The sequence below is a fragment of the Sphaerodactylus townsendi genome, linkage group LG10, assembly GCF_021028975.2.
Source record: "Sphaerodactylus townsendi isolate TG3544 linkage group LG10, MPM_Stown_v2.3, whole genome shotgun sequence".
NCBI lineage: Eukaryota > Metazoa > Chordata > Lepidosauria > Squamata > Sphaerodactylidae > Sphaerodactylus > Sphaerodactylus townsendi.
Window position 1 is genome coordinate 30,640,812 of NC_059434.1, and position 26,984 is coordinate 30,667,795.

Genomic DNA, 26,984 nt, shown 5'->3' on the forward strand with positions numbered 1-26,984 from the left:
GTTTGAACGGGGTGAAGTGGAGTGCGGGCGAGCGCCAGACGAAATGAAAGCCGGTGATTCACACATACTTAGTGAGCTTAAGGATTGGGCGAGCGGGCGGAGAATGACGATCGCAGAGATAGTAAATTTAATTAATCCAAGGCTATATTGCTGCAGGAACCCAGGAATGCGATCACGGAGGCAGCCGCAGTTGGAGGAGGATAGGAGACAAGGAGAAGATGTCATCCTCCTTTCTGGTCTCTGACGCAGGTATCCAGGACACAGGAGCAACAGGTGAACTAGGTTATGAGGCTCTAACTAGGCTATGTACATGCGTAAATTGTGACGTCATTGTGTCACCCTCTCAGTGAGCTAGTGGGATGTATCCCTAAGGCTTCTTCCCTCATAATGTGATATTTGTCATTGTCTGCCTTATTGTAACCTTGCATTGCCTTTTTGAACAACAATGATTTCCATCTCTAGCAGTCATTTCTTCTGGGGTTGCCAAAATCCAGGTGGGTTGTCCAAGAATTGCAACAGGTTTCCAGATTATCTCCCCTGGAGATAATGACTACTTCAGTGTGTGAATTCTAGAGCATCATTCAGCTTTCTCCCCGATTCAAATTCCCCCCACAAATCTCCAGAAAGTGATCTGATTTGATTTACATTAGTCATAGTCCCACCTTTTTAACCAAGACTCAAAGGGAATTACACATGTAATTTCGTTATTTGTTTGTATTTAGAGGCCCTTCATAGTCCGAGGCTCTAAAAAGTCGTTTATCCATCTTCTGCATAAATCTAGCTTTGTATTGCAGAGCTAGTGATTATTCCATTGTGCATAGGTATGGAACTGAAATCATGCTAAGGACCACATTTGCATTTACTCAGCAATGCTGCATCACTGTGAAAAGGTATTTGTGTTATACTTTTAATGCGATGCATGTTTTTAAAATTCATTCGCTCTGACCCCCGAAGTGCTTGTTCTTTCATCTCAGTGTGTCATCTTCTTTCTGCACTTCCATTCAGCACTTCTATTTCTTAGCTGTCCGTCCCTTTCCTTTCTCACTTAGAAGCTCCTTCATTCATAAATCTTGAGCAGCATAATTCTAAATCTATTGTTTAAGGGATATAAGGAACCTAAGAATCACTGTCACTTAGTAAATAGGGTATTAACTCAGACACGGATTTACTAGTCGACTCCATTAGAATAGTATAATTTGATCTTAGATCCTCATAAAAATGACATCCCAGGTGGATGTGTGTTGCAGAATTGGTATAACCAGAAGTACATGGGCAGGTCCTTTATGAATATGGTAGGCTTATATATCTACCTTGCATAACAATGGAAGGGTTAGCATTTAATCTAGGAGGAAAAAAGCTCTTAAGAGGCAAGGGGTTGTCAAGAAATAGATATAAGTTGGCAAACAGTGTGGGGAGGAATTGCAAAGAATCAAGACAAACAAATGTGACAAGCATGAAGCGACGATCTAACATAATCTCCTTAATAAGCTATTTTATTTCAGAGAAAGCCTCTGATTCTCTCATCATATCCCATGATGCCTATCAACGACAATTTCTCATCAAATTATTTTGCCATGAGGATCCATGCAAGTCATGTTTCAAAAAACCTAGATATGACTCAATGCTAAAAAAGGCCAAGTTGCAGCTTAATGGAAAACAATCATGTCCTAATTTCAAGCAGGCATTTGATCTAACCCAGAACGAAGGACAACACCATGCCCTGAGGGTCATTTAACAGCCTCTGTAAAACTGAAGGAGAGGATAAGCTGTAGACCAGTGGTTCTCAACCTTCCTAATGCCGCAACCGTTTAATACAGTTCCTCATGTTGTGGTGACCCCCAATCCTAACATTTATCCATTTTACAGATGGAAAACATTGATGCAGAGAGTCTTAGGCGACCCCTGAGAAAGGATCGTTCGACCCCCAAAGGGGTCCCGACCCACAGGTTGAGAACCACTGCTATAGATGGATTAACAGCAGTCATCCAAACAGCAGCCGCAGTTTCTTCCCCTCTTTTGCTTTCTCAGCTCCTCCCTTTATCTTTATTCCTCACTGGTAGCACAACCACACAAGGCTGTCAATCAACGATCAGTTCATTGAGAGATTCTTGGACTCTGTTGGACCATTCAGTGTGTGCTGGATAGCTTGTTGGCTCCAAGAAAAACTGGTGCTGTCAGAAACCACTGAATGTAGAAACAGGAGAAGCAATGCAGATGTAGCAATGCAGCCATTAACTGTGGTACCAATAGGACCATATTAATTAGTGGATACTTGCTTTTTTATGGACAAAGTCTCCAGATGAATAGACATTATATCTGCAAGGTTTGTTGCATTGTTTTTTCAGAAAAATTTGCTTCACCAAGAAATGGTCAAGGCCAAGCCCAATCTGCACTAAAAGTAAGCTTACCCTGTTTTGGTTAATTAGGTGATATATTTGTGAATATACCAGAGTAATGGACGGCAAAGAGGAAGGTTATGGCTTCATTCAGATTTGAAAATCTGAAAACCCTTTATGTAGCCAGCTACAGTCTACAGGATAGAAAATACTGAGAGTGTGCACCACTCACAGTGATTATCATAATACAGTACCTTCATATTTTGGGGTAGGGGGAAACCTGTTTTGTCTCTTAATGAATGTCACGCATGTGGCTACAAAAATGCATGTCAGGCATGTGGCTGCAAAACTTGCTTCTTTTTAACATTTGGCTCATAAATGTTAGGAATATACCTCAGGTGATGCTGATTTTTTTCCTTTAAAAAAGTCAAAAGAGAAGGCAAAATTTGTTTCACCATCTGACATTCTGCATTAGAATAAAAACAGAAGCCAGGTCTATTCCACCATCTTCTTCTAGCAGAGCATTTGAATCACCAGCTCCACTCATATACTAGCCCTATTTTTTGGCAGCAATGCAGAACATATATTTTAGAATCTTCTATGTGCCATGCATAGGATGGAGCAGATATATCAGTTTCCTTAGATCTCAAGTGGTGCCCCCATCTGTGGCTATTTAAATCTGCAGATTGGGGCTACACTAACAGATTTTCCTGCAAACTTGGGGGACCCCCCAGGTTACAGGAAAAATACTGAAATCTAAAAAAATGCATTGGAGGCTTAAATTCTCCCAAAGAGCTGGTGTGGTGGATGCCAGGAGTTTCTCTGGGCTAAGCTCCAGTGGCCTCCAGGAGCTGCTCCAGGCCTGAAGCAGCTTCCAGACACCGCAGCTGCTGAGACCGATAGGGTAAGGTGATCAGAGGGAAGAATGAGAGGAAGGGGAGGGGGAAAAGAAATGAGGAGAATTGTCAGACAAGGGGAGAGGGAAGGAATAGAAGAAGAAGAGTTTGGATTTATATCCCCCCTTTCTCTCCTGTAGGAGACTCAAAAAGGTTTACAATCTCCTTGCCCTTCCCCTCTCATAACAAACACTCTGTGAGGTGGGTGGGGCTGAGAGAGCTCCGAGAAGCTGTGACTAGCCCAAGGTCACCCAGCTGGTGTGTGTGGGAGTGCACAGACTAATCTGAATTCCCCAGATAAGCCTCCACAGCTCAGGCGGCAGAGCGGGGAATCAAACCCAGTTCCTCCAGATTAGAATGCCCCTTGCCTTTAACCACTACGCCACTGCTGGGTAGGTTGACAGAGAAGGGTGGGATTGATGGAGGAAAGGGAGTAAAAGAGATAGGGTAGGCTGCTAGATAAAAGGAGGGGGGAAAAGAGGGGAAAGATTGTCAGAGAAGGGGAGAAATAAAAAGGGGGAAGATTGACAAGAAAAGGAAGGGGGCAGAAGGAAGGTAGGAACGGTTGACAGAAGGGGAGAGGACTGCAAAGAGGCGGAAGATTGTAAGAGATGGGGAGAGAGGGGAGAAGGAATACAACCTCCTGACAAGTTTCTTGTTGGTCTCCAGTTGTATATGTTATTTGTAAAAGAGTACAAAGCATTAAAAAGTTTGGATGAAATAGGCTCAGAAAAGCCATTGAAACTGCTGGGCATTTTAGAACGTGTTTTTGACTCAAGGGTACGCAATCATACCAAGCAGACCTTTTCAGTTTTGATCAATGTTGTATCTAAAGGTTAACTTAGATGGCATTAAGGGTCAAACTGCAAATTAAAAGCAGCTACAGGGGTCTGTTTCTGAAGTGACACACATAAAGTGGGAAACAGCATGGAAAGGGGGACAGTTAAAGGAACACTGCAGTACTGTGCCATATCATCTAATGAGTCTAGCAAGAAAATGGCAGATGTCGCAGTCATTTGGTGCTGCTTTTCTGAAGTGGCTTGCGGCTGATGTTCTGCCAGCTTGTGTAGTGGTGAGAGCATTGGACTAGGGTCTGGAAGACTTGGCTTCACATTTCCACTCAGCTTTGTCCAGTCGTCCTCTCACAGCCCCACTTACTCCACAGGGTTGTTGTGGGGATGAAATGGAGGGGAAAACTCTCTATGGCACCCTGAGCTCCTTGTAGGAAAAGCATTCTAATAATGTAATTGATAGATGTCCTAACAAGCAGCAGTTGGAACGCAAATTTAAATACAAGAAACCTGATGGCACAGTCTTAAGCAAAGTTATACCATTTTAAGCCCAGTTATACCATTTTAGTTTTTCACTTAACTATTTATATAAAATGTAGATCCTGCAACATCAACTGGAATCATTTCAAGCCCTTCGACAACAGACTTTGCAGAATGTCAGCATGGTAAGAACAAGCTGTGAATATTCATAAAATAAAGGGGGGGGGGACATTTGGTCCTGTTTGGTGAGGAACAAGTACTGTTTAATCCAACTTTTATTGAAACCTTAAAATAAACAGAGAATTCTCAACACCTGAAGAGAAATCTCCATGATTCTTCTGTTAACTTTAAGACATTCTTTGCCCCATGAATTTCTTCCTCTGGAAAGTAAGCCTTCATTGTGTTTTTCTCTCATCATACAACACACCTTTATATGATCACACAAACATGCAAAAATCACAGGGCTTCTCTGTAACAAAAGGCCACACCAGCTCACCCTAAGATGGGCAAGTTAGTGTTACCCACTAGCCACCCATTCCCATTCCTTCCAAATGACGTTGCTGGCAAATCTAGATGCCATTGCAGTTCCTTTCTGTTCCTGCTGCTCTTCACACGCGTTGAAATAGTGGAACAGAGAAATAAAGTCGAGGCATGCCATTGAGAGGAGGATAGCTCCTGTCATTCTCACATTTCAGTGTCAGCTTTTCTGGCTCCAGCCTTCAGTGCAGGAAGGTTGAGACCAAAGCACACCAAAACACTGAACATCCATCTTCTCTCAGGTATCTGGTGGGTTTTTCCCCCCAAAGGTTTTTCTTTGTTACATTTGTTCTTCATTTTTTATTAGATTCCTTCTCATTTGCATTGATTTCAGTGGGAAACATATTTCCAGTTTGTCACATCTTTGTTTTGGGTGAAATCGTCAAGGATATGCCCCCTTTCCCATTAATCCTCCCTGCCAAATTTCAGAGGGATAGATGGAAAGTTCCCAGTTCATCAGCCATTATGGGTGTGCAATAGAGCCTCCCAAGAAGGCAAGCAGAGGAAGAGCAGTCAGCAGATGCATTTCCCAGAATGGCAGGTGCACGCACACACACACAGCTAGCCTTCTGAAAACCTCCCCCCATCCCCCACCAACATTTTCATGTCCCTTCACATACCATTCTTTCAAAAATACTCTCATGCTCTCAGAACCTCTAGCAGTGAGCACCTGCAGTGATATTGCATTTCAAGATAGCAGACAGAGCAAGCTGCAGTCTCTCGGTGGGAGAAGACGACAGTGGAGTGGTTAAAAATGGTGTGCACTTTTGGTACTCAAACAGAATTCAAAAGAACCCTTTGGCCTCAATACCAAACATTTTACTAAAACACAATTGAATCCCCATTGGTAGGTAGTAATGAAGGTTCCCTGTATCGCACACCACACCCCAGATATTTGATCAGTTCAACAGGAAGTGGCAGAACATACTTAACATTTCAGATCATCCTCTCTTTCCTTTTCCAATAACTCCTACTCTCACCTGAGACTATGTAGCTGTTTCCCTTCCAGAGGCAGGTATGGAGAAAATCCTCAGCAAAGACTTGTTTTCTTGAGGAATGTCTCTCTGTGGTTCCACAGAGTAAATATTTTTGTGTAGACAAGCAGAGTATAACTTCTTACCCGCCAGTACATCAGCTAATCAAAAATGATGATCTCTTAATGTTTTATGAAGTGCTGTATAAACAATTACCAAACTAACCACTTGCGAAAACAGCTTACAATGTAATCTAAGTGAGGTAGAAAGAATAAGGGATGACGTCTGGAGGAGGATAACCATCTCATTGCACGTTTCTTCAGGTCCAGTCTGAAATCAGCGGGATTCTTAATAAAAATATTAGTGATATGAAACACCCTGAGTTTAATCCGGACCCTTTACTTTTGACCAGCACGCCTATCAACGTTACTAAGGTATGTCATTTTCTTCTTACTGCCAAAAGAGGGCTATGATGGTGAAAGTGCATTTTCAGCTCTTGCGGTATTGGTGGGATTACCAGTGCAATGCCAAAAAGAGTTACACCCTGCTGAGGCAATTGAAGTCAATGAACACAGAAAAGTGGCACTGATTGTGATGGCATTGCAAATCATGGAATCCTAGGAAAGAAAGATTTCTTTTCCAGTTTCCAGGATCCATCAGACCCACTATACCACTTTGAACACAGAACTCTTGAGTAATTGGGACCAGCCCTGTAAGTAAAGAGCAGATTCTCCATTGAAGAATGCTTCACAACAAGAATTGCACCGACTTGCATGCCATCTTGAATGCCACGTATGTTAAACAAAGCTACAATGCTAAGGAGAATTCTCAATATTAATGTATCTATCTCCTTAGCATGTATTTTATCCTTTCTAGGAAAATAGTCAACCAATAGAGCTATATTTGGGAAATTCAGGAATTAACCTCATGTCCACATGCAGACATACCATGTTTTAATAAGAAATGTCAACACTACCACACTGCAGCCACAGGAAAAACAATGCAATGCATAACTATAAATGTAAGAGATCTGGTTATCCATTTTATGTGATTCTCTGCACTGCACTTGATCTGAACATTTGTTAAAATCACACTGTGCTGTTATGAGTTGCATTGTTTTGCCTGTTGCTGCAAAGTGGTATCGTTGACGATCTTATGGCTTTAGTTCTACTACACTATTGGTTTTGGTTTTTTATATTATACCATGTTTTAAAACAGGAGAGGAACCATCAGATATTAGTCTCCTGTACAATGTTATGAATAGCACTGAGATGGCTACCAGTGTTCCTGTCGACGTAGATAACCCCTGATGCATTTGCAGTGCTGACCACAGTTGCGCCTGCACATTGATGGCAATGTGATGGGTTCATATTTCATTGTTGTGAGTTAATCTAAGGAAAGCACTATATAAATACTTAGTTTTATTGCTGTGGATCCTAACGATGGCAAGAGTACACATTGCTATTTCATTGTTCAAGCTGAACAGGTCTTAGCCTGGGGGTGTCCAACTCTGGCGCTGCAGATGTTAATGGATTACAATTCCCATCAGCCCCTGCTGATGGATCACAATTCAGCCAATTGGCCATGCCAGCAGGGGCTGATGGGAATTGTAGTCCATGAACAACTGAAGCGCCAGAGTTGGACACCCCTGTCTTAGACTAACTTGTGCATAGATGGAAGACTACCAGGAGGTTTATTGAATATGTTCCAAAATTCTCAGGAGATAAATGAGCAAGAAAAAAAATGAATCTCTTGAAAAGATACATATAAGACAAAGTGGAAATTAATGTTTCCCTTAGCAGTAGTTATTCTGTGACAACTCTGATGTGTCTAAACTTTATTGCTTTAAATTCCTTTGTTTAGGTAGAAAAAGTATATTATCAGGGAGTTGGAAAAAACAACTCATTGATTTTTTTTCAAGGGAAAACTGAAAATCTGGGAAATGTTAAGAAACTTCCAGTACTGTCCTAAGCATGGTGATTCCCTTCTGAGTCCACAGGAGTCAATGAACTTATATGCTATTAAACTTAGAACAACCTGTCCTCTTCACCCCACACCTCCATTTTTTTCTTTTATGTTTTACATTTAACTACTGCTAGAATATAAAATCCATACCAGACGTACAAGCGACGCTGCCTGTCCAACCAATCCATGGTGTCATATTATGCCTCATTCTATGTATTAAATAGTGAAAATTCTAGCCAGATTGTTTTCTCTCTCAGCCTAGATGGTGTCCAGAAGCATCACTTTCAAAGAACCGGCTTCATCTTGACAAAAGGACCACGCAGTTTCTGGAAACCAATCCCAACAAAATCTTGGGAGGTCCAGCCGCACATGGAAATGTTCCATGTCGCATTTTCTCGAAATATCAGTCAGCTGGAAAAGCTGAAGCCGTTGCCCTGACACCTAGGAAAAAAGCTTTTTCAGCTGTTAAAAATGACCATGAATTGAATAATTCTGCCAGTAGTCTTTTTTCTCCAGCATGGGTTGGTTTGGAAGCAGAAGCAAGGACTGCTCTTGGTGAGAACAAAGGCTATGCTGGACCTAACATTTCCATGGCATTCCATGCAGATGAGGATGAGCACGTGATCAAGAGTGTGAGTTCTTCCTTCAGGGACATGAAAGACGATAATGAAAAAACGAGGCATGAGCTTGCACATCCCTTTGAAGTTCAGAAATCTTCCACTGCCCAGAATGGCAAAGACAATGATTCTGGTTACCTGTCCGAACAGGATCCAACAGAAAAAGTCAGCTTGTCAAGTGAGGATTTTAAATCTAAGAGGACTTCCGAGTCGGAGGATTCAGTAGATGAGCTGCATGTTGCCACGGTTTCTTTTAAAGGAAACAATCAGATTGCAACACAATCACAATCAGATACTCAGAGCAAGAACCAGAATAAAGATTTTTTTGGTAAAGGTAACATGTTTGAGAAGTTGCAGCTAAATTTCTCGTCCAAAACAGGAGAAGATAAATCTCTTACTCCAGAACACCCAGAGGAAAGAAAAAAGGACAAACAGCTGCACCTGCTGGGCACAAAACAAGAGTTTCCAAACCACAAAGTTCTGGATTCCTGTGATATCAGAGTTGGATCTGACAGCTACCATAAAAAAAGTGAATTGTTGCAGATTACTCCAAAAGAGTCTGATCCCTTGCCAAAAAAACTGATGGATCTCCAAAGTGAAAATGTTGATCTCAAGAAACAAATGAAACCTCTGACTGATATTATACAGTCTCTGACTGAGCAAAACGCAAAATATCAGAAGCAGATTAAAGATTTACATGATGAGAAAAACAGCATTCAAGAGAGGCTAGTGAAATCAGACAGAGACTGTAAGGAATGCATTAAAGAAGTTAAAAACTTATTGAAGAAATGCAAGGAACTTGAAGAGCAGAAAATTACTCTGGAAGAAAAACAGGATCAACTTTATGCTCAAAACCAACGAATGATGCGGAACATGGGTAATTTTCAGAAGAAGGAGCAAGAAGCCCTTGAAAATCTGGCAGCTCTCACCCAAGAAAAGAGTGACCTTGTTGAGGCCTTGGGAACTCGGGAAAGTCAAATTACACCACTTCAAGTGGAGTGTGAAGCATTAGAAGAAAAAGTAATGCAACTTACAGAGGAAAAGAGCTTACTTGAAAAGGAACTTGAAGAAAAACAGAAGCAAATACAGCAACTGAAAGAAAACAAAGAGGCCGGGCTCTCTGATATGGAAGCTGTTCGTAAGATGACAGAGTCACTTCAAGAGGAAAAGTTGAATCTCGAAAAGGCTTTGCAGGAGTCGACGGATTCTAGGGAAGTCCTCCAGAAGGAGCTTGAGGAGGCCCAGAAAGAGAGAGCTGACACTGAGATAAAACTTCTGAACGAATGTAAAAATACAAGATTGGAAGCTGGCGTTTTAAAAACCAGCTTGTCCAACATGGAGAAAGAGTGTGACAGGCTGTCAGTGGTGGTAGGGAGCATGACAGAAGACAACTGGATTCTTAAAAAGGAATTGCACGAATACAAACAGGAGGTGTCAGAGCACAAAGCTACAATAAGGAAGCTGAATGAGAGACTCTTGCTGATGGAAAATGAAACACGTACATTGGAGAATGAGAGAGATGTGTTGCACTTTGAAGTGAATCGCCTCAGTAGGAATAATGGTAGTTTAAGAGACCAAGTCACTACTTTATTCAGAGAACGCTATAAGCCAAGGCACAGTCCCAGAAGCAAAAGGCTGGATCGTGATCCTGCACATCCCACTGAAATTCATGAAGAAATGTCTAGTTTCCAGCATATTTCTGTAAAATACAATTCGCCAGGTATGTTCTGCTTTTTTTATATACGGGACTCAGATTAATTCAAATTTATTTTGGAAAGTGGTGCATTTGTTAGGATTAATATTTGACAGGAGATACTTAGATTACAATTGCTGCTAAATCGGGGGGGGGGGGGGGGTCAGCACATGCCTGAAATATTATAATACAGTCTACCAGGCACTCTGTGTATGGAGTCCTTATCCTTCCCTCCCCCTTCCAGAATGGCTCTCACGGACTTACTTTTATCGCCCAGGAAATCTTCCCATATACTCACCCAGCTTTTCCGCTCCGCAACTTAGCAGTGACCCACAAGTTATTCTTGGAGTGGGAGGTCTTTTGAGCCCTGTGCTGGCATGGGAATGAGTCGTGCTCACAATAGCTAAATGCTTAGGAGCATATATTATGCTGAGAATTGAATGTTCTTTGGAGAAATTGTCTGAAGAAACCTTTATTGGGAAAAAAAGACGGGGCAGCCCAAGGGAGGCAGGCTGAAGATACTTCTGGAACCGGTGTGGAGCTGCGCTGGCATGTTTGCCCATCCTGCTGGCATACGCAACACTTATGCAGGGGGAGAGGCAACTGTGGAGGTCGACCACGGCACCCAACCCGGAAAAGTCTGCCACCTGAAGATCCATGCCGGCCTAAAGGTGGACACTGGTGGGACTGGGGTCGGACTAGGGGCATTCTTGGGGGTGGGGCCAACTTTGGTTAGTTTCTACCAGGCTTTCGAGCTGGGAATGCCTCTGGCACAGGCCTCCAACTTATGCCACCCATTTTGCACTATGGAGGGCTTTCAGTTGGCCAGGGATTTTTTGCCATTTGCTACCTTCCTTTGCCTCCTGGAAGCCGTCTGGCAGCAGTGTTGCTGCTGCACCACCGTTCCCAGCCACTGGAGCCTTCTGGATGAGACATTACACTTTGTATATGTTTTTACAATTACTATAAATTAAGCACTGAATTACCATCACAGAGACATCGGCGGTTTCTGCACATGCAGGCGTGTGGGCTTGCATCGGCATGATTGATGCCGATGCAAGCCCTGGGGCCATTCACATGAACGGCTCCACAGGCTGTGCGGCTGGCGGAGCACGCTCTGCAAAGCTGCGCAGCCCCCTGAACAGCGGCCCAGCTTTTTTCTGGCCAGAGCAACGTCTGAAGCGACTGAGGCAAGGAGGCGTGTCCCTTTCCCTCCTCAGAGTGACAAAAGGCAGGGAAAAGGTAGGCCACTGTTCGGGAGCGTCATGGGAATACGCCGGCTTCCACCCGCTGCTGTTTGCTCGGCAATGGGTGGCAACCGCCGTATTCCAAAAAACTCGCCCCCCGAGTGAGTTTCGGAAGCAGAGCTTCACGCCACTTCAGGGGAGCCAAGATGCAGCAGCGCCTCCTGTGCGAACAGTGCCCCAGGGACCTTTTTTTCCCGTCCCTGGAGCACTGTTGTTTCACCGTGCGGAAACCGCCATCAAGATTAACTTCAGGGGTCTGATGGAGGGTTCATGAGGTATGATGGCTGTATGAGTTTGTAGGTCCCACAAACAGTCTTGTGCAATGAATGCTTCCTGTTGGTTTTGTGTGTGCACGCACACATGGGTTTGTTTTAAATAAAACTGTCTTTTTTTCCAGGCAATTCCAGACAAACTGCAGCAGTCTGTCCTTCAAAGAAACTATAATAAACCTTTCTTCTTTGAAAATAGTTTTTAAACTCTCCTATCTAGTTACTATCTCTTTTCCTTAACCTTCAAGAAAACATTTGGGATGATTTTTGACAGGTCATCAGTGATAATTGCAGTGATATCATTGAAGTGATAATGAAATGTCACTTTTTAAACGCACACTTTTTTGTTAACATGATAATGAAATGTCATTTTTTTAACATTTTGCCCATAGATATTTTGGTAATAAGCAGGCAGGGCACTAGCATGAACCAGCAGTGACATTGTCCTCATAATAGCATGAACGAAGTCCAGCGTGTTCACCTATGTAAAACACCTTTCTTGAATCAAAAGATTTTTCATTGCTTCTGGATGAGAAGGTCCAAACGTTCCTTGTGATATTAAATCCTGGTAGGTGACTCTGGGTAACAGCTGCAAGGTTTCATCATGTCTATACCCAGTACACTCACTGCTGTTTTAAAGGCTTAGAATTTACTGTGCTATCACATACATACTTAGTATGGGAGTATTATTGCAGTGTTGAACTGCCACACTGCATATAACATGAACATTTCCACTGATTTCCTTGCCTCCCTCTGTTACCTCAAATTCTACTTTTGGGTAATATGTAAGCCAGTGAAAATCACCTCGCTCTTCTGTCTTCAGAAATTCTCTGGGGGATCCAATGTAATGTGAACATTATGAAGGGATGCTTTAGTATTGGAACTGCTTATTTCTAGGAGAGGAATACCACATATGCCACATTTTAATAATGCACACAGCACTTTCAACCACCACCTCTAATAATTCTACTACTGTCACAAAGTATCCCCCCCCCCCCCAGCTTGCCCTTTCCAAGATTACTTCAGTCAGACCAACTTTTGGGGGGTCCAAAGGTTGAAGTTCAGGATTGTACTTTGCTACTAATATTGCCCTATTCTGTACATTACAGAATGTTCTTGAATGCAGTGCAGAATCTGGCAAAAAACAAAAATCATCTGACATGGGTAGTATCAGATTGAGTAGTAGTAGATGACGTCTCTCTGAGGCCTTCACAGTTCTTTGGTTTCTTTCATAAGAACATAAGAAAAAGCCTGCTGCATCCAACCAGAGTCCATCTAGTCCAGCACTCTGCTACTCACAGTGGCCCACCAGGTGCCTTTGGGAGCTCACATGCAGGAGGTGAAAGCAATGGCCTTCTGCTGCTGCTGCTCCTGAGCACCTGGTCTGCTACTACATACTTTCTAGCCATGCCCTGACCTGGCTAGCCCAATCTTGTCAGATCTCAGAAGCTGACCAGGGTTTACCCAGGTTAATAATTACACGGGAGACCAAAAAAGAATACCAAGATCTGTAGAGGAAGACAATGGCAAACCACCTCTGTTAGTCTCTTGCTTTGAAAACCCTAAAGGGTCGCCTTAAGTCAGCTGTGATTTGATGGCACTTGACACACAGTCATGCCCCCCATGCCTATTTATAAGACTTTACCTTATCCTCAACAGTCAATAATTGAATTGTTTAAACTGAAATACAAGCACGCAGTGAATCCAGCTTCTCAGGTAACAAGAAGAAGGTGTCTAGTTTTGACTATCAGTTGTACAAGTATGGATTACGGTCAGAAAGGTCACAGCCTATTTTTTTGTAAAACCAGTATGGAGGTAGTAGTAAAAAGTGCCATCAAAGAACAGCCGACCTCTGGCAACTCTGTAGCATTTTGTAGGACAAGAGACATTCAGAGGTGGTTTGCCACTGCCTGCCTCGGTGTAACAAACCTTGGCTTGCTTGGTGGTCTTATGAGATCTGATCAGAGAGCCAGCCCGATCTATCCAGATATGAAGACAATATGTTCATGCATGAAAATAGCTGGATAAAAACAGGAAGATGTAGTCTTAGCCCTATGGAAAGGAACAGCAGTTTTCTGTCACAGTCTCTCCTTAGAACTTCCCTGTACACCAAGGTCAAGGGGAAGAAGCTGTAGTTCCTTCCTATACTCAGTGCGTAGCAGCACAGAGAAATCCTGCTCATCAACAAATGGTACCCTCTGCCTTAACTCCTAACATAGATAATGGAATTCTCATGAAGACAGCCTTTGAGGCATCTGTGCAGCTCATTAACTCATCTACTGGGGGGAAAGGCTCTTACGCTACGATCCAGTGACTTTGTTCAGGATTGCGTTCCACAGCATACTACCTTTTCTGTTCCTGCTTATCTGTAATACGTATTTATTGATTGATTGATTGACTGATTGATTGATTGATTGATTGTTTGTTTAATCTTATATACCGCCCTATCCCCGAAGGGCTCTGGGCGGTGTACAACAAAGTCAAATCCTAATACAGCTAAACACAAACAAGATTAAACAATTAAACATCTATACAATAAATTACTAATCCCTTTTTAAAAACAATGGTTAAAATCAAGTTCAAGTGTCAAGTTTCAGAAATTTAAAGGCACCCCACAAACCCACTGTTAAAAAACCCTCCCCAGCGGGAAGACTGCTAGCTCCGTCAGTAAGGTGTAAAATATAGGCAGAGACGAGAACAGAAGGGGGGCACCATTCAACGGCTGGTTATTCCAAAGGCCCGGTGGAACAACTCAGTCTTACAGGCCCTGCGGAATTCACCAAGGTCCCGCAGGGCCCGGACAGCTGGAGGAAGAGTGTTCCACGGGGCCGGGGCCGTAAAAGCCCTGGTCCACATGGAGGCCAGCAGTATCATCGAGGGGCCGGGGACTACCAGCAAATTGGCCTCTAATAAAGGACAAGCTTCTCTTACACCATCACTTTTTAACTGGCAGCTTATTTCGGTATGACGCGGTCCTAACAACTTTTTCCAAAATTTCCAATTTATTAGAATGTGGCAGGATTGCTGAAACCCGAAGGCAGTGGGAAGAGGAGGCGCATTACAAAGAGGCATGGCCCAGCCACATCCAGCAGCGTTACAGCACTGTTTCAGTCAGCTGCACCACATCTGTCATCAGGGAATCGAGTCTTCACACTGCCGTCCAGATGAAATTTGGCACTCTCTGCTCAGCAACTTAGAGCTTTGCAAGTTGCACACACAAGTTTTATACACAAAGCCTCTCCCTGCCGATAAAATAAAGGCTAAATATATTTCTGATCTCTCTGCTCAATAAAACATAGCAAAGAGCAGAGCTATCGGAAAAGGAAGAACAACAAAACTGGGGAAAGTGCCTGAGACTTGGATGGGGAAAACTCAAATCTCTATTAATATGTACGGCATCGCCTTATGATCCCCTTCCCTCGTTTGTCTTTTTTGGAAGAGTGGAACAGTTTGGAAAGTTATTTATATACTATTGCATTCTGACAAGTATGGTATCCACCTGAGTTTTGTTATCAGTCATAACTGTTGTTCAATGAGGGAAGTTAGGGATAAAATGCATTTCTAACAAAATGCACAACTTTAATGAATGAAAATATAAAACCAGACTTTGTTTTTTTAAAAATCTGAATATTTAAGAGTTTAAGAATAGGACTTTATTTGTTGTGCAATGTTTTCACACATTAATACTGTTCAGAACATTTACAATTGCAAGAGGAAAAAAATCCAGTGAAATGCTTGCCTCTACATAAATTTTGTATCTATCAACCAGAAGCAGATACTAAATCCTTGGAAGAAACATTCAACTTCAGTTTGGATGATAAATAGTTTTTAAAAACCTAGACATTAATTACACAGCAAACAATATGTGTTTATTGTTCCTAACAACTATATATAGAATTTTTCCAGTGCATACTTAACATGTAAACATGTACCTAACAGCCTAAATACAATTTGCATTAAAATATCTTCCATGTTTCATAAACATTGGTAAATATATTATCAATCTTCTTGTTTATATATTGAAATATAGTCACAAGTGGGATACAGTTGTGGCAAGGGGCTGCAGTATCTGACATAATTCCCTCAGCCACATAAGTTTTATTTATTTCAGGAGCTCCCTGAGTTGTTCAAATGCTACAGACTCCAGAAAAGATCATTCACCTTGTTTTTGTACGGTTAATACTGCATCAGCTGTGGATCCTTATAATTTGTTACATTTAATGATCTGAAATGAAAAGAAAATGTGAGAGTTACTTGAAGCATGGCTTACTGTCTCTTCTGAGAAAATCCACAGACAAGTCTGCATTTCATCCCCACTTTCCCTAAGTACATTACTTCTGGCCAAGCAATTTCCAGAGGCTTATGTGGTATTTAGTAACACTGCTCCCAGAACTATCCTTCAAATTTTGATTAAAAACTATTAATGGCCCAATTGAAAGAGGGGAGGGGAGACAGTGGTGGAGCTGGCAGGGTCCTACATTGGCAGATCCCCCCCCCCGCCCGGAGGCACTTACCCCAGTGTAGGGGCAAATTTGCAGGTGGGCAGCTGCCATAGCCTCCTGGGATGTCCTAATGTGGTACGCAGCACTGCACAGCACCCCTGCCACTATAGTAGGAATGTTCCAGAAACATGGCCGGAGGTGGCGCCCGGGGCATGGGTTTACACCACCCAAGCTGATAGAGCCCAATGGAGGCCTTTTTCAGCAGCAGAGAGGCTTTGTTTCTTGCCTCCCCGCACCACTGAAAGGCCCTCTGGAGGCAGCAGGACAGCATTGCAGCAGGGCTGTTCCTGGCCGCCCAGGGCTCTGGATTGGACTGTAAGTGAATAGGGAGCATTGCATGGCTTTTAGGATCAGTACAGTGCATCCGTTTTGCTTGCAGAAGGTCCCCAGGTTTAATCCCCAGCTGAAAAGACCAGAGTGCATGGTGAGCCACCACCAGTCTGAGCAAATAGTGTTGACCTCAAGAGACAAATGGTATCATTTGGAATAAAGCAGCTTCATGTATAATATAGTGCTTTTTACATAAGTGAAATCCTGCCAAGATCCCATAACATACTATATCCTCCTGGCCTTGCCCAGCATCTTAAGCCACAGCTAGACAAAACATTTCTTTTTTCAAATTTACTTGAAGGAAATTCCATTTCTGCCCAATGCCAGCCATGCCTTCTGGAGGAACACACTTTCCTCAATCAGGAAAACTTCAGAAGTTTTTCCCTTCCCTCTACCTCCATCCCAACCATTAAAGGTCGTCATCACATTACTAAGTGTACCAGAGGAAGACTTTTTATTATCAAGGAGCAAGGAAGTCGTTGGAAGACAGGACCATTTGGAGAAGCAGGTTTGACAAACTCCCAACCGTTGCTGAATCATTTAGCCAATCTGTATGGCCCCTTCCACACATGCAGAATAATGCGCTTTCAATCCACTTCCACAATTGTTTAAAAGTGGGTTTTGCTACTCCGCACAGTAAAATCCAGCTTCAAAGTGCATTGAAAGTGGATTGAAAGTGCATTATTCTGCATGTGCAGAAGGGGCCTATGCTACAGATACTGTATTAAAGCTGTGTTAAATGCTACTGTGTGGTGTTAAGCCATTGAGATGCAATTTTCCCACTGCTTTGTAAACCTTCCGGGTGTTTGCACTGGCATAGAGAAACGCAACATGGAATGCCTCTCTATCCAGCTATGAACTAGCTTGGTCTGCGATAGTCATCCCCAGATGAAGAAGCCTAGAATAGCTTTAAGACTGTAGCTGCAACCAGCCATGAAGTGTGAAGCCTAACAGGTAATAAAATAAGCCTCCCCACCTCTCTACTTTTGTATTCAGAAAAAAACAGGACACCGCCAGCATGAATGGGGGGGCTGAGTTTTGCTTGGCAGAACACAAGTTTGTGGGTCTGGTGAACAGTAATACTTGCTCTGCTCAAGCTAAAAAGCAAGCTTTATTATGAATAACTGAGGTTTTATCTGGGTCAGGAAGAACCATATTTTCAACGCAAGAGCTAAACCGTGCAATGATTCCAGAATATCCTGAAAGCTAAATAGAGAATATCCTGAAAGCTAATTAGAGTATATTTTCTTCATCGTGGCACAAGCAAGAAAGAGCCTCCACCCACTGGGATTCCAGGATTGGAGTCCTTGGAAATTTAGCCCTATAAGAACATAAGAAGAACATAAGAAAGAAAAAGTAATACTTACTTTTCAACATTGGCAGCCATTATGCTTCTTATTGGTCTGGACCTTGTTGAAGAAGCACAATTAAATATTCGTCCTTGTTTATTGGTTGTGATAGGCTTTGGCAGCTTCACTACGAATGGTCCCGAGGAATGGGTTGGATAAGGGTCAAATGTGCCTGCTTTCATGCCACCAGGCTGGAAGGTCAAAGAAATGTCAACAATTAGAGGGCACTAGATAAAAAAAACCCTTAGTTAATTCGAAGACATTCAACAGTTCAAAACAGAAGTTCAAAAATACTATTTTACATTTAACTCCAGTTCTCGTGAGGATGGCATGGATGCTTAAAAATGACCCTCCTTGGATCTGGAGATACTTATGAAAAAGGCAGGGATATAAATATTAAGTATGGAGGGACAGAATACTATAAACAAACAAGGGTCAAGCAAAGATCTCCCAGCACCAACTTCTAGAACCAATCAATTTTACCCAACACAGATTGGAGCTAAACTTCTGCCAGACACTTGAGCATCTCTCCAGCTCTGGCAGTAGCTGAGGGGGCAAGGAGGAGGGTGGCAAGGAGCAGCCTATGGGCCCAGCTGGCTGGCAAGTTAAGTGAAGTGTGAGTGGAGTCCTTCTGGAGCTTCCGTGGGCACCTGGCACCAACAGTGGGAAGCAGAGACTTCCCCAAGTCTCGGGCTCACGACTCAGCACAACAGCTCCCGGGGAAATGACAGGGTCCCATGCCATGGACCCGCCCAGTCACAGGAAGGAAGCAAGCCCCATCCCTGCCACGCCATGGGGGAGCCACATCATGAGAGGGCGCCAGCAGCCATACCGTGGGGTGGGGGCGCTATATCACTTCTTGCTTCGGGTGCTATTTACTGTAGGTGGTGTAGTGTGGTGTAGTGGTTAGAGTATCCCCACTGCAGCGAGGAAGCACAGTAGGTGACCTTGGTCCAGGAACCTTCCTCATATGGTTGTTGTGAGGATAAAATGCAGTGAATTGTTTTGAGTTCCCATCAGAACGCTGCTTTGATGGGAAAACTTAGATATCAAATGAAGCTGCCTAAAGGTTTAACCAAGTGGATTATTTCATTGCAAAATAGTATCCCTTTATTTCTTTCGTGAATTGAGATTCTCCTTATTTCAAACCTCCTTCGTACTTATTTATTATCACTCCGGACAGATAACGTTACTACTCTGCTTGTAACCGAAATAATTATTTTGAATAATAATATTTTCCTATTTACATTTTTGAACAGGCAATTCATACTCATTTATAGTTATTCTTTACCTACTGACCATTTGTCTTAGTTATTACATATTGTGAATTTTTCCTATTTCCCTGAATATACTGAAAAAATACATGCCTTGCCATACCATTTTTAGCTCGAGCTAAATGGAAAAAATGCAATGTTAAAAACCTGAGTTGTTAAAAAATGTTTAGCTTTCTAAAGGAGAAATAAATATTTCTTTGGAATTTTTGGAAGACAGTCTTACGTCTTTCCCTGGAGAACTTGGTTTGAAGGCAATTCGAATTGGTACTTGTGGGGCTTGTTTCTTTGGTGGGGGTACTGGTCCTTCGTCGTAGTAAGGATTCATGTCAAAATACTCTCGGGAATAAAGGTTCAATTTGAAAGGCCCACCTTTCATTAGTCGGTGATGTTCTTCAGATGTTTTCTATGAAAGTCAAAATTGGAAGAGATTACCCTGAACACATTAAATTCAGATTAATTTTATTGGGGAAATAATCAGAAAAGAGGTTAGATTTGATATTAAATGCTAAGAAGTGGGTGTATGTACCAAATCATTAATGCAAAACATGGTTTATGCATATCCCAAGGAAAGAGATGCAGAAAGCAAGTAACAGGATAGTCTTTCCTAATTAAATAATCACTATTTATGAAGAGTTCACTATATCCAGGAGGTGAGGAAGAGAACTTGTAGTCACTATATTCGCAGTACCATAGGCCCCTTCCACACATGCAGAATAATGCACATTCAATCCACTTTCACAATTGTTTGAAAGTGGATTTTGCTATTCTGCACAGAAAAATCCAGCTTCAAAATGCATTGAAAGTGGATTGAAGGTATCAACCCAAACTGATGGATGACTGTACTAGAAATGCACTACTCTCAAACATCCCTGACCTGGGTAACCCAGGCTAAGCTGATCTCATCAGATCTCAAAAACTATGAAGGGTCAACCTGGCATGTACTTGGATCTAGGAGATCTCCAAAGAGCACCAGGTTCATGATTTGGAGGCAGGTGGTGGCAAACTACCTCTGAATATTTCCTGCCTTGAAATCCCCATTAGGGCCCAACAGGTCAGAAATTATTTAACAGGTCAGAAATTATTTAAGAAAGAAACCCTCTGAAACATATAAGGGTGAGGCCACATTTCTATGTCACATAGTTCATGTAAAATTGAGGTTACAACTTTAGATGCATGCACTCGTACACTCACACACTCGTTCCTGCTCTCCAGGACATCTTATAGTACTTTTAAAACTTAAATGGAAGTCTCAAAATGGAAAGGACTAGAGGACTGGCTCCCCTAACACGTCGCAAGCACGAAATAGTTGTTCATTACTGTTTTGTAAATACTACTAGTTAAATCACTATTATATAGTTGAATACATCCATTCAAACAATTTCCATCTGTGGTTCTGCAAATATATCCAAACATCTGAGTAAAATCCTATTTCATTAATAATCAAAGATTTTGTGCACAACTGTGCAGGTATATTGTCAGGTAAGATCTAACAGTCTGAAAGTGGGGAGTAAATTGTCTACGAGCTGGTAATCATTGAATGGAAATCATCCAATAGAATTTTACCTTAAAGGATACTCTTCCAATGTCATATAATTCAACTGAGTGTGAGTACTGTTTACCTATTGTGACATTTGGATACCTGGGTAGAGAAAATGAAACAGTGTTTGATGCCAACATTCAACAATGTTCAAGTATAAGAAATGGATCACAAATTGCAACTTAGTAGTTGTGATGGTTTACCCAAAGCCAGTTCCTTTCTTCCCTGGATTGGTGTATAGATTCTTCCCAGGTGGCACATAGGCACTTTTATCTCTTCTTTGAGAGCTAAAGAAGGGGACCGGACCACCGATGGTTCCATAATAGGTTCCTATACCGCAACTGAGAGATAAAACATTATTGCTTTTCTGCATGTGCTATCAGCTATACTGATATAAGCTGCTTGTCTGCTTATGTAAAAATCAAGGACAGCTGAAATGATCAGCATTAGGATAAACAAAAGTGCATGGATTTCTGATTACATTTCCACCATTGTTTTAGTCGATATTTTAGGGACATTTTCTTAATAATACAAGAGTAAACAGATGCACAAGCCCAGAGATCTGTCCTTCATCGGTCAGAGAATAGAGACTGAATTATTCTAGGGAAGATCAAAGCTACAGATATCCCAATCTCATTGCTTCATCTTGCTCCCCCCCCCCTTTTTTTTTACTCACACCCTGAGCTCCCACCTGGGCGGTCTTAACACATGCTAGGCAGTTGCCCAGGATCCTCACATGCATAGGTGTCAGGCCTGCGCCATTCTTGGCCTGGCAGCACATCCGCTCCAAGGCCACAGATGGCTGTTCCCATTATCATTGCCCCAGGCTAAGGGACCTCCCCTGCTTGTGCAAAACTAGTCAATAGAGCTTCCCGTTCATTCTTATCTGCCTTCTTCGAGGGAGTGAACTATCTGTCCTAAACAATGCCACTATTCTCACCGTCCTTTCAAATGTTGATATTATGGGAATGCGAGGGGGGGGGGGATGATGGGCTGAACCCTTCTGTAACTTACAGGTATATATCAAGGTCAGAGAGCCAAACTTTAGTTTTGGCTATCTGAGCCTGGGAATGACACGGTTCCAAAAAGCTCTTGAAACCTTCTTGAGTCTCATTTGAGGATCGGCGTAACAGACCCTTACAATAGGGACCCCATGCTAATCTATGTATGTTGTTAACTTGCTGTCAATAAATAAATAGATACTATACTAAACTATAAATATTAGTTATAGGAAAATACATATTTAGTATGTGTTTTACTAAAGATAATGAACAATATCACGTCCATTTTCAAGATTTATAAAAAATGGTGAAAGCAGCACATTTGCATCTTAAAATTCCTAAGAATATATTTTGTTGGGTTTTTTTCATCAACAAGTGTCTGGTGACACTGTTCTACTATCCTTCTCTGTCTGCTCTTTCTTATAAAATCCTTAAGATGCAACAAAATCAAGATTCAACCATAAGAAATTCAGCCACAGAAAAGTAGCACTGTATTTCTTGTTATCTGAATCTCCTCATAGATGGGGTATGTGTGACTGTGTTCTAGAACTAGCAACCAGCAAAAAAACAACAACAACAACCCAGAAATGAATTGTTTACATAGTAACTTATTCTCGGGTTGAAGAAATACCTGATTGCAGAAAGTTTTCTTTTGACTGTCTGAACTGCAAGACCTACTTTGCTTGCAGGACCACTCCCTCACCGGTGTTCTCATCAAAAGACTCTGCCTGTGATTCAAAGCCCTATGCATGAGACCTTTCTGAGAAAGAAATCATTCATGCATCCACGGATGTTTTACATTTAGAGTGGCTGAGCATCTCCCTCTAACAGAAGTCAATTCTTTGCAGCTGAGTATGGGGGGTGTCAGTGGCTAGGGGAGCAGAGGCTTTCTATAAAGATTGGGAATGAATAAAACGTAATTCAGCAGGGATTTGTAAAAACCTTTGTCAGCTTTTATGGCAACATTAGTAACAAAAACAACTTTCATTCCTTTTCCCCAGAACTTACGGCAGTTTCTCTCCATTACAAGGAAGAAAAGGTTTACTCAAGTTTTTCTTGGATTCTGCCATTCGATATCTTCTCCGTAGCTGGACGGGGTTTGAATAAGCTTCACCTTCAAAAATTCTTCCAAACACAGGGTCAAAGTAACCTGCCTGGACAGCGGCTTTCTCTTTGCTACCCCCGGGCAGCATTTGCTTGTTCTTGCTTGCAGCTTCATTAAAAGCGCCTTGAAAATGAGCAGGTGATGAGCACTACCAGCCCAAATGAGCACTACCAGCCCAAAAGTCCGCCTGGCTTTTGCTTATCATTACAAATTTGTGTCTCCCTTTCTCCCTTTTTTGCTTTAAGACACTAACCCCATGCTGATGATTTAAAAATACGTCCTGCATCTGCCCGGCTGTTGGGAAGGCCACAAAGAAAAGGCAGATGGAAAAAATATACTAATTTACTTTTTTGCCAAAGCAGCCACATCACTGGAATGGAAAAGTTTTTCAAGGCCTTTGATCCACTTCTCCTTGGGGTATCCAGAAGTTGCAGGTAGCCATGTTAGCCCAAAGTAAAATCCCTGAATAAAGCTATATTGTTTTATGAGGACCAATCAAAATAACCCAAAACAATGTGCAGGCTTTCAGGTTCTCTAGAAAATCTTGCACACTGTTTTGTGTCATTTTGAATGGTCTAGTAAAAGGTATTACATGGCCTCTGCTGTTGGAGCTTCCTTTCAGGATTTCCAAGAAACAGATGCCAGGAACAGTCTTTACAGCATCAGAAGCGCTTTACCACCACTCCAGAAATTCCATAGCTTGAAAGTCCTTGAATCTAAAATCCAGAAAATGGTACAACAAATTTGCTTGATGGGACACAAAGCACATAAGCAGTCAAATTTGAACCTTTTCCCATGATCACCATCAGCAGCATTACATGATAAAAGTGGGATGTGTGTGAAAAATTAATAAGCTATGGAAATTACCAGCACCAGTATGTGCAAATGTGGAGTGTCACACATGTTTACTAGGCAGACTTTGTTTACAGGGTGGTTTGCCATTGCTTTCTCCAGTCATCTACATTGACAAACAGTGTTGAGATCATACAGTAGGGTCACAGAATTTGAGAGATGAGTCTGAAGGGACACAAAATGTTTCCCAAGCACAGAGTCTGAAGAAGAGCCTTAACTAGAGGCATGTGGATCAAAATGGACTTGGGAGGAATGGCTGGTGAGATGGTGCAGTAGGTAAAGTATCTACTAAGAGAACCTGGGTTCAGTTGAAGGCTACTGCTGTTTTATGCAAGACTCGGGAAGCAATGACTTATGCTGGAATTGCCTTACACCTAGTAACTTTTGCAAGAAAAACCACCAAAGGGATTGGTTTATCCAAACTGCAGGAAGCACGACAATAGTGCAGAGTGACAGTGGTATCTTTCACACAGCAAACGATATAAGCCCATTTTGCCAGCCAATCACAATGCCATAATAAAGAATCAGGCTCACAGGTTGTATCAGTATAGCTGGCCTCTTGTAATGGCATACTGAGTTAAACCTAGCCCCATTCTCCCTGTGGGGTGATTCCACATCTCCCAGTCTTCTATGCCACAGAATGGTTTGCCTGCAGTTCTCTGGTGCATCAGGAAACAAGGGCCACAGAAAGCACTGTCCTGTTTCTGGAGCAACACAGCATTCTCATAATGCTGCATTATCCTATCAGGTTCCATGCTCAATTTTGCCCACCTCCCCTTCTCACTGCGACTCTTGCTCTGCATGGCTTTTGCTCAAGTGAGTTCCATCATCATCTGTCATAGACGTCCCTTTTGGGGAGAGCTAATAACTCTCAGCTTAGGGCAACTATGTATTGGCAGCTGCCCAGTTACAAGACTCCAGTGTAGCCTGTTGGGGGTCAAAATGAACGCCTTGCCCCTCAGTTTACAAGTAAGATCTAACTCATCTGCAAAACTTTACAAGTTAATATACTGACCTTGATTCTGCATGTTAATTTGCCAGTGAAGGATCAAATGTGAAGCAATCTTCTAAAAAATCACCCAGTTTACAAATGGGGTAATTTGGAATATGATTGCTTGGTGTTTAAAATATTCTTACCGTTTGCTGCATGTGGTTTCAAAGAACTTAATTTTCAAGAAACAAACAAAAATATTACAACAGGTCTACTACACAGTGGTGAAAATATCAGAGGAAATATACGTACGGGCAAAGGACGAGGCATACTTATCCCCAATTGTAATATATTCCATTTCACTAAAGAGGCCAATCCTCTCCATATCTGTTTTCCCTTCTGAAGGCATGGCTGATTCTTTGCGGTAATCTAGTACTCTAGCAAATGAGCAGAAGTGTTATGATCCCTAGAAGAAGGAGTAGAATAAAAACAAACACAGGTTTAAGTCTTCAACCTATTTAATCCCAAACAGTAATATGATTACTCTAAAACGAGCCATTTAACCAGGATAGCTGAAGTCTGTATCAAAATGTTACTTAAGCCTGTGGCACTCACTCCACAGATTGGGAGAGCCACATGGGGATTTCTTGCCAACCAAGAGAGCCACATTGCCACTGCATGCTCTGTGTACAACACACACACAACCAATATATGGCTATTATTTAAACCTTTCTAACTATCAGTTTAATATTTATATTAATTTTTATATTCGGCTTTTTTTGCTTATTCAGGAAGTTATGATTCCCACAAATATAAAAAAGTGTGTAATCACAAACCACACACATTCAAGGCAATAAAACAGTGGTCACCACAATCTGAATGGAGTATTATCGGTTTTGTGGAGCAAATATAAATATTTTAAATAATAAATGGATACATTTAGGCATGCTTGGATTTCAGCTGCAAATGAAGCCTGACTATAATCTCAATCACAACTAAATAAAAACCCTAGACTTCCACTATTAAAATGCTATTTCAAATATAGTCATGAACAAATAAATTAAACCGTGGCTGTGTGGAATAGCCCTACTGATGATAGTTACTTATTTAGTGCACATTCATACCATTCTTCCTCCAAGGAGATCAGAGTGTACATTGGATTGTCAAAGACAATTGTATTGTACAGCAGTATTATATAATACAATAATACAATTGTATTGCCTATTGTATTGTATTGCCTATTGTATTGTCGAAGATGCCAGCCACAGATGCAGGCGAAACATTCGGAACAAGATCCACCAGACTACGGCCACACAGCCTGGAAAACCCACCACAATCTGAGTGTACACTGTCCTCTTCTCCATTTTATCTTCAAAATAACCCTGTGAGGTAGATTAAGTGGAGAGTGTGTGACTGGCCCAGGGTCACCTAGAAAGCTCCATGGCAGATCCTACCTAACACTCTCTAACCAAACTATTGCATCACACTTGGCTTTCTTGATTCCATTACCACAACCAACCTTCAGCTGATGGGGCAAGGTAGGTTGCAAATACATAAAGGTTCATTAATATCAACACATAAATAATCAAGACATTAAAGTTGATGCTCATAAATACACCAAGCTTAGAAATAAGTATAAAAATCTTCCAGCAGCTGGGGCATCATAGTGCAGCATAGTGCAGTGGTTCTAGCGTTGGGATCTATGGAATCCAGGTTCAAATTCCCATTCTTTCATGAAAGCTCTCTGAGCGACCCTGGACTATTAACCAGCTCTTGGCTTAGCCTACCTCAAAGGGCTGTTATGAGGATAAAACAGAGGAGCAAAGAATGATGTTGCAAGCCAGCTGGCCACCGGGGGGAAAAGTGGGATATAAGTAAATAAATGTGAAATGCAAAATAAACACATATCACAAACTGACGCCTGGAACCAAAGTTTGGAATTGGGAAACCAGCATCGCCTGGAAAAGAGTTCGCCAGCTCTCTTATTTTATTGAAGTCCCTGAAGAATCCACTCACCCCCCTTCTCTTCCCCCAGCAAGACCGAATGCACGTGGTCCCAAAGCAACCACCACCCTCCACTCTCCTCGCGCCACCACCAGCCTCTTCTTCCAGCGAAACATCTCCGCTCGCGAACGTCTTTGTTGACGCCAAGTTTCCCTGGATTCGGAAGAGCCCAAACGCTAACCAAAGAGGGGACTTCTACTCCCCTCCCGGTCTCCTGTGTATAGTTGGTACAGCCCGGGGAAGAGACCGCAGCTACACGACGCGAGAGGTGCACGACGGGAAATGTAGTTCAAT

General features: G+C 42.2%; 2 protein-coding genes across 5 annotated transcripts; one reads left to right on the forward strand and one right to left on the reverse strand.

Annotated features, from left to right (window-relative positions):
• On the forward strand, positions 1–15,787 carry CCDC110 (coiled-coil domain containing 110). 4 transcript variants are annotated; one of them, XM_048509616.1, is made up of 7 exons: positions 1–53; positions 157–273; positions 2,346–2,398; positions 4,623–4,688; positions 6,338–6,448; positions 8,237–10,316; positions 14,815–15,787. In XM_048509616.1, the coding sequence occupies exons 1-7, from the start codon at positions 44–46 to the stop codon at positions 15,000–15,002; spliced, it is 2,625 nt and encodes an 874-aa protein (XP_048365573.1). In that variant the 5' UTR covers positions 1–43; the 3' UTR covers positions 15,003–15,787. The 4 variants fall into 4 exon arrangements, with proteins under 4 accessions (XP_048365573.1, XP_048365572.1, XP_048365574.1 ...); XM_048509615.1 differs by having other exon boundaries at positions 7–71; XM_048509617.1 differs by lacking the exon at positions 1–53 and adding an exon at positions 822–890.
• LG10H4orf47 (linkage group 10 C4orf47 homolog) lies at positions 15,444–26,857 on the reverse strand. The gene is made up of 8 exons (XM_048509619.1): positions 26,703–26,857; positions 24,999–25,152; positions 22,807–23,026; positions 21,001–21,138; positions 20,824–20,899; positions 19,484–19,663; positions 18,005–18,177; positions 15,444–16,030 (listed from the first exon to the last, which is right to left on the reverse strand). The coding sequence occupies exons 2-8, from the start codon at positions 25,093–25,095 to the stop codon at positions 15,982–15,984; spliced, it is 933 nt and encodes a 310-aa protein (XP_048365576.1). The 5' UTR covers positions 25,096–25,152; positions 26,703–26,857; the 3' UTR covers positions 15,444–15,981.
• Between the last annotated feature and the right edge of the window lie 127 nt (positions 26,858–26,984).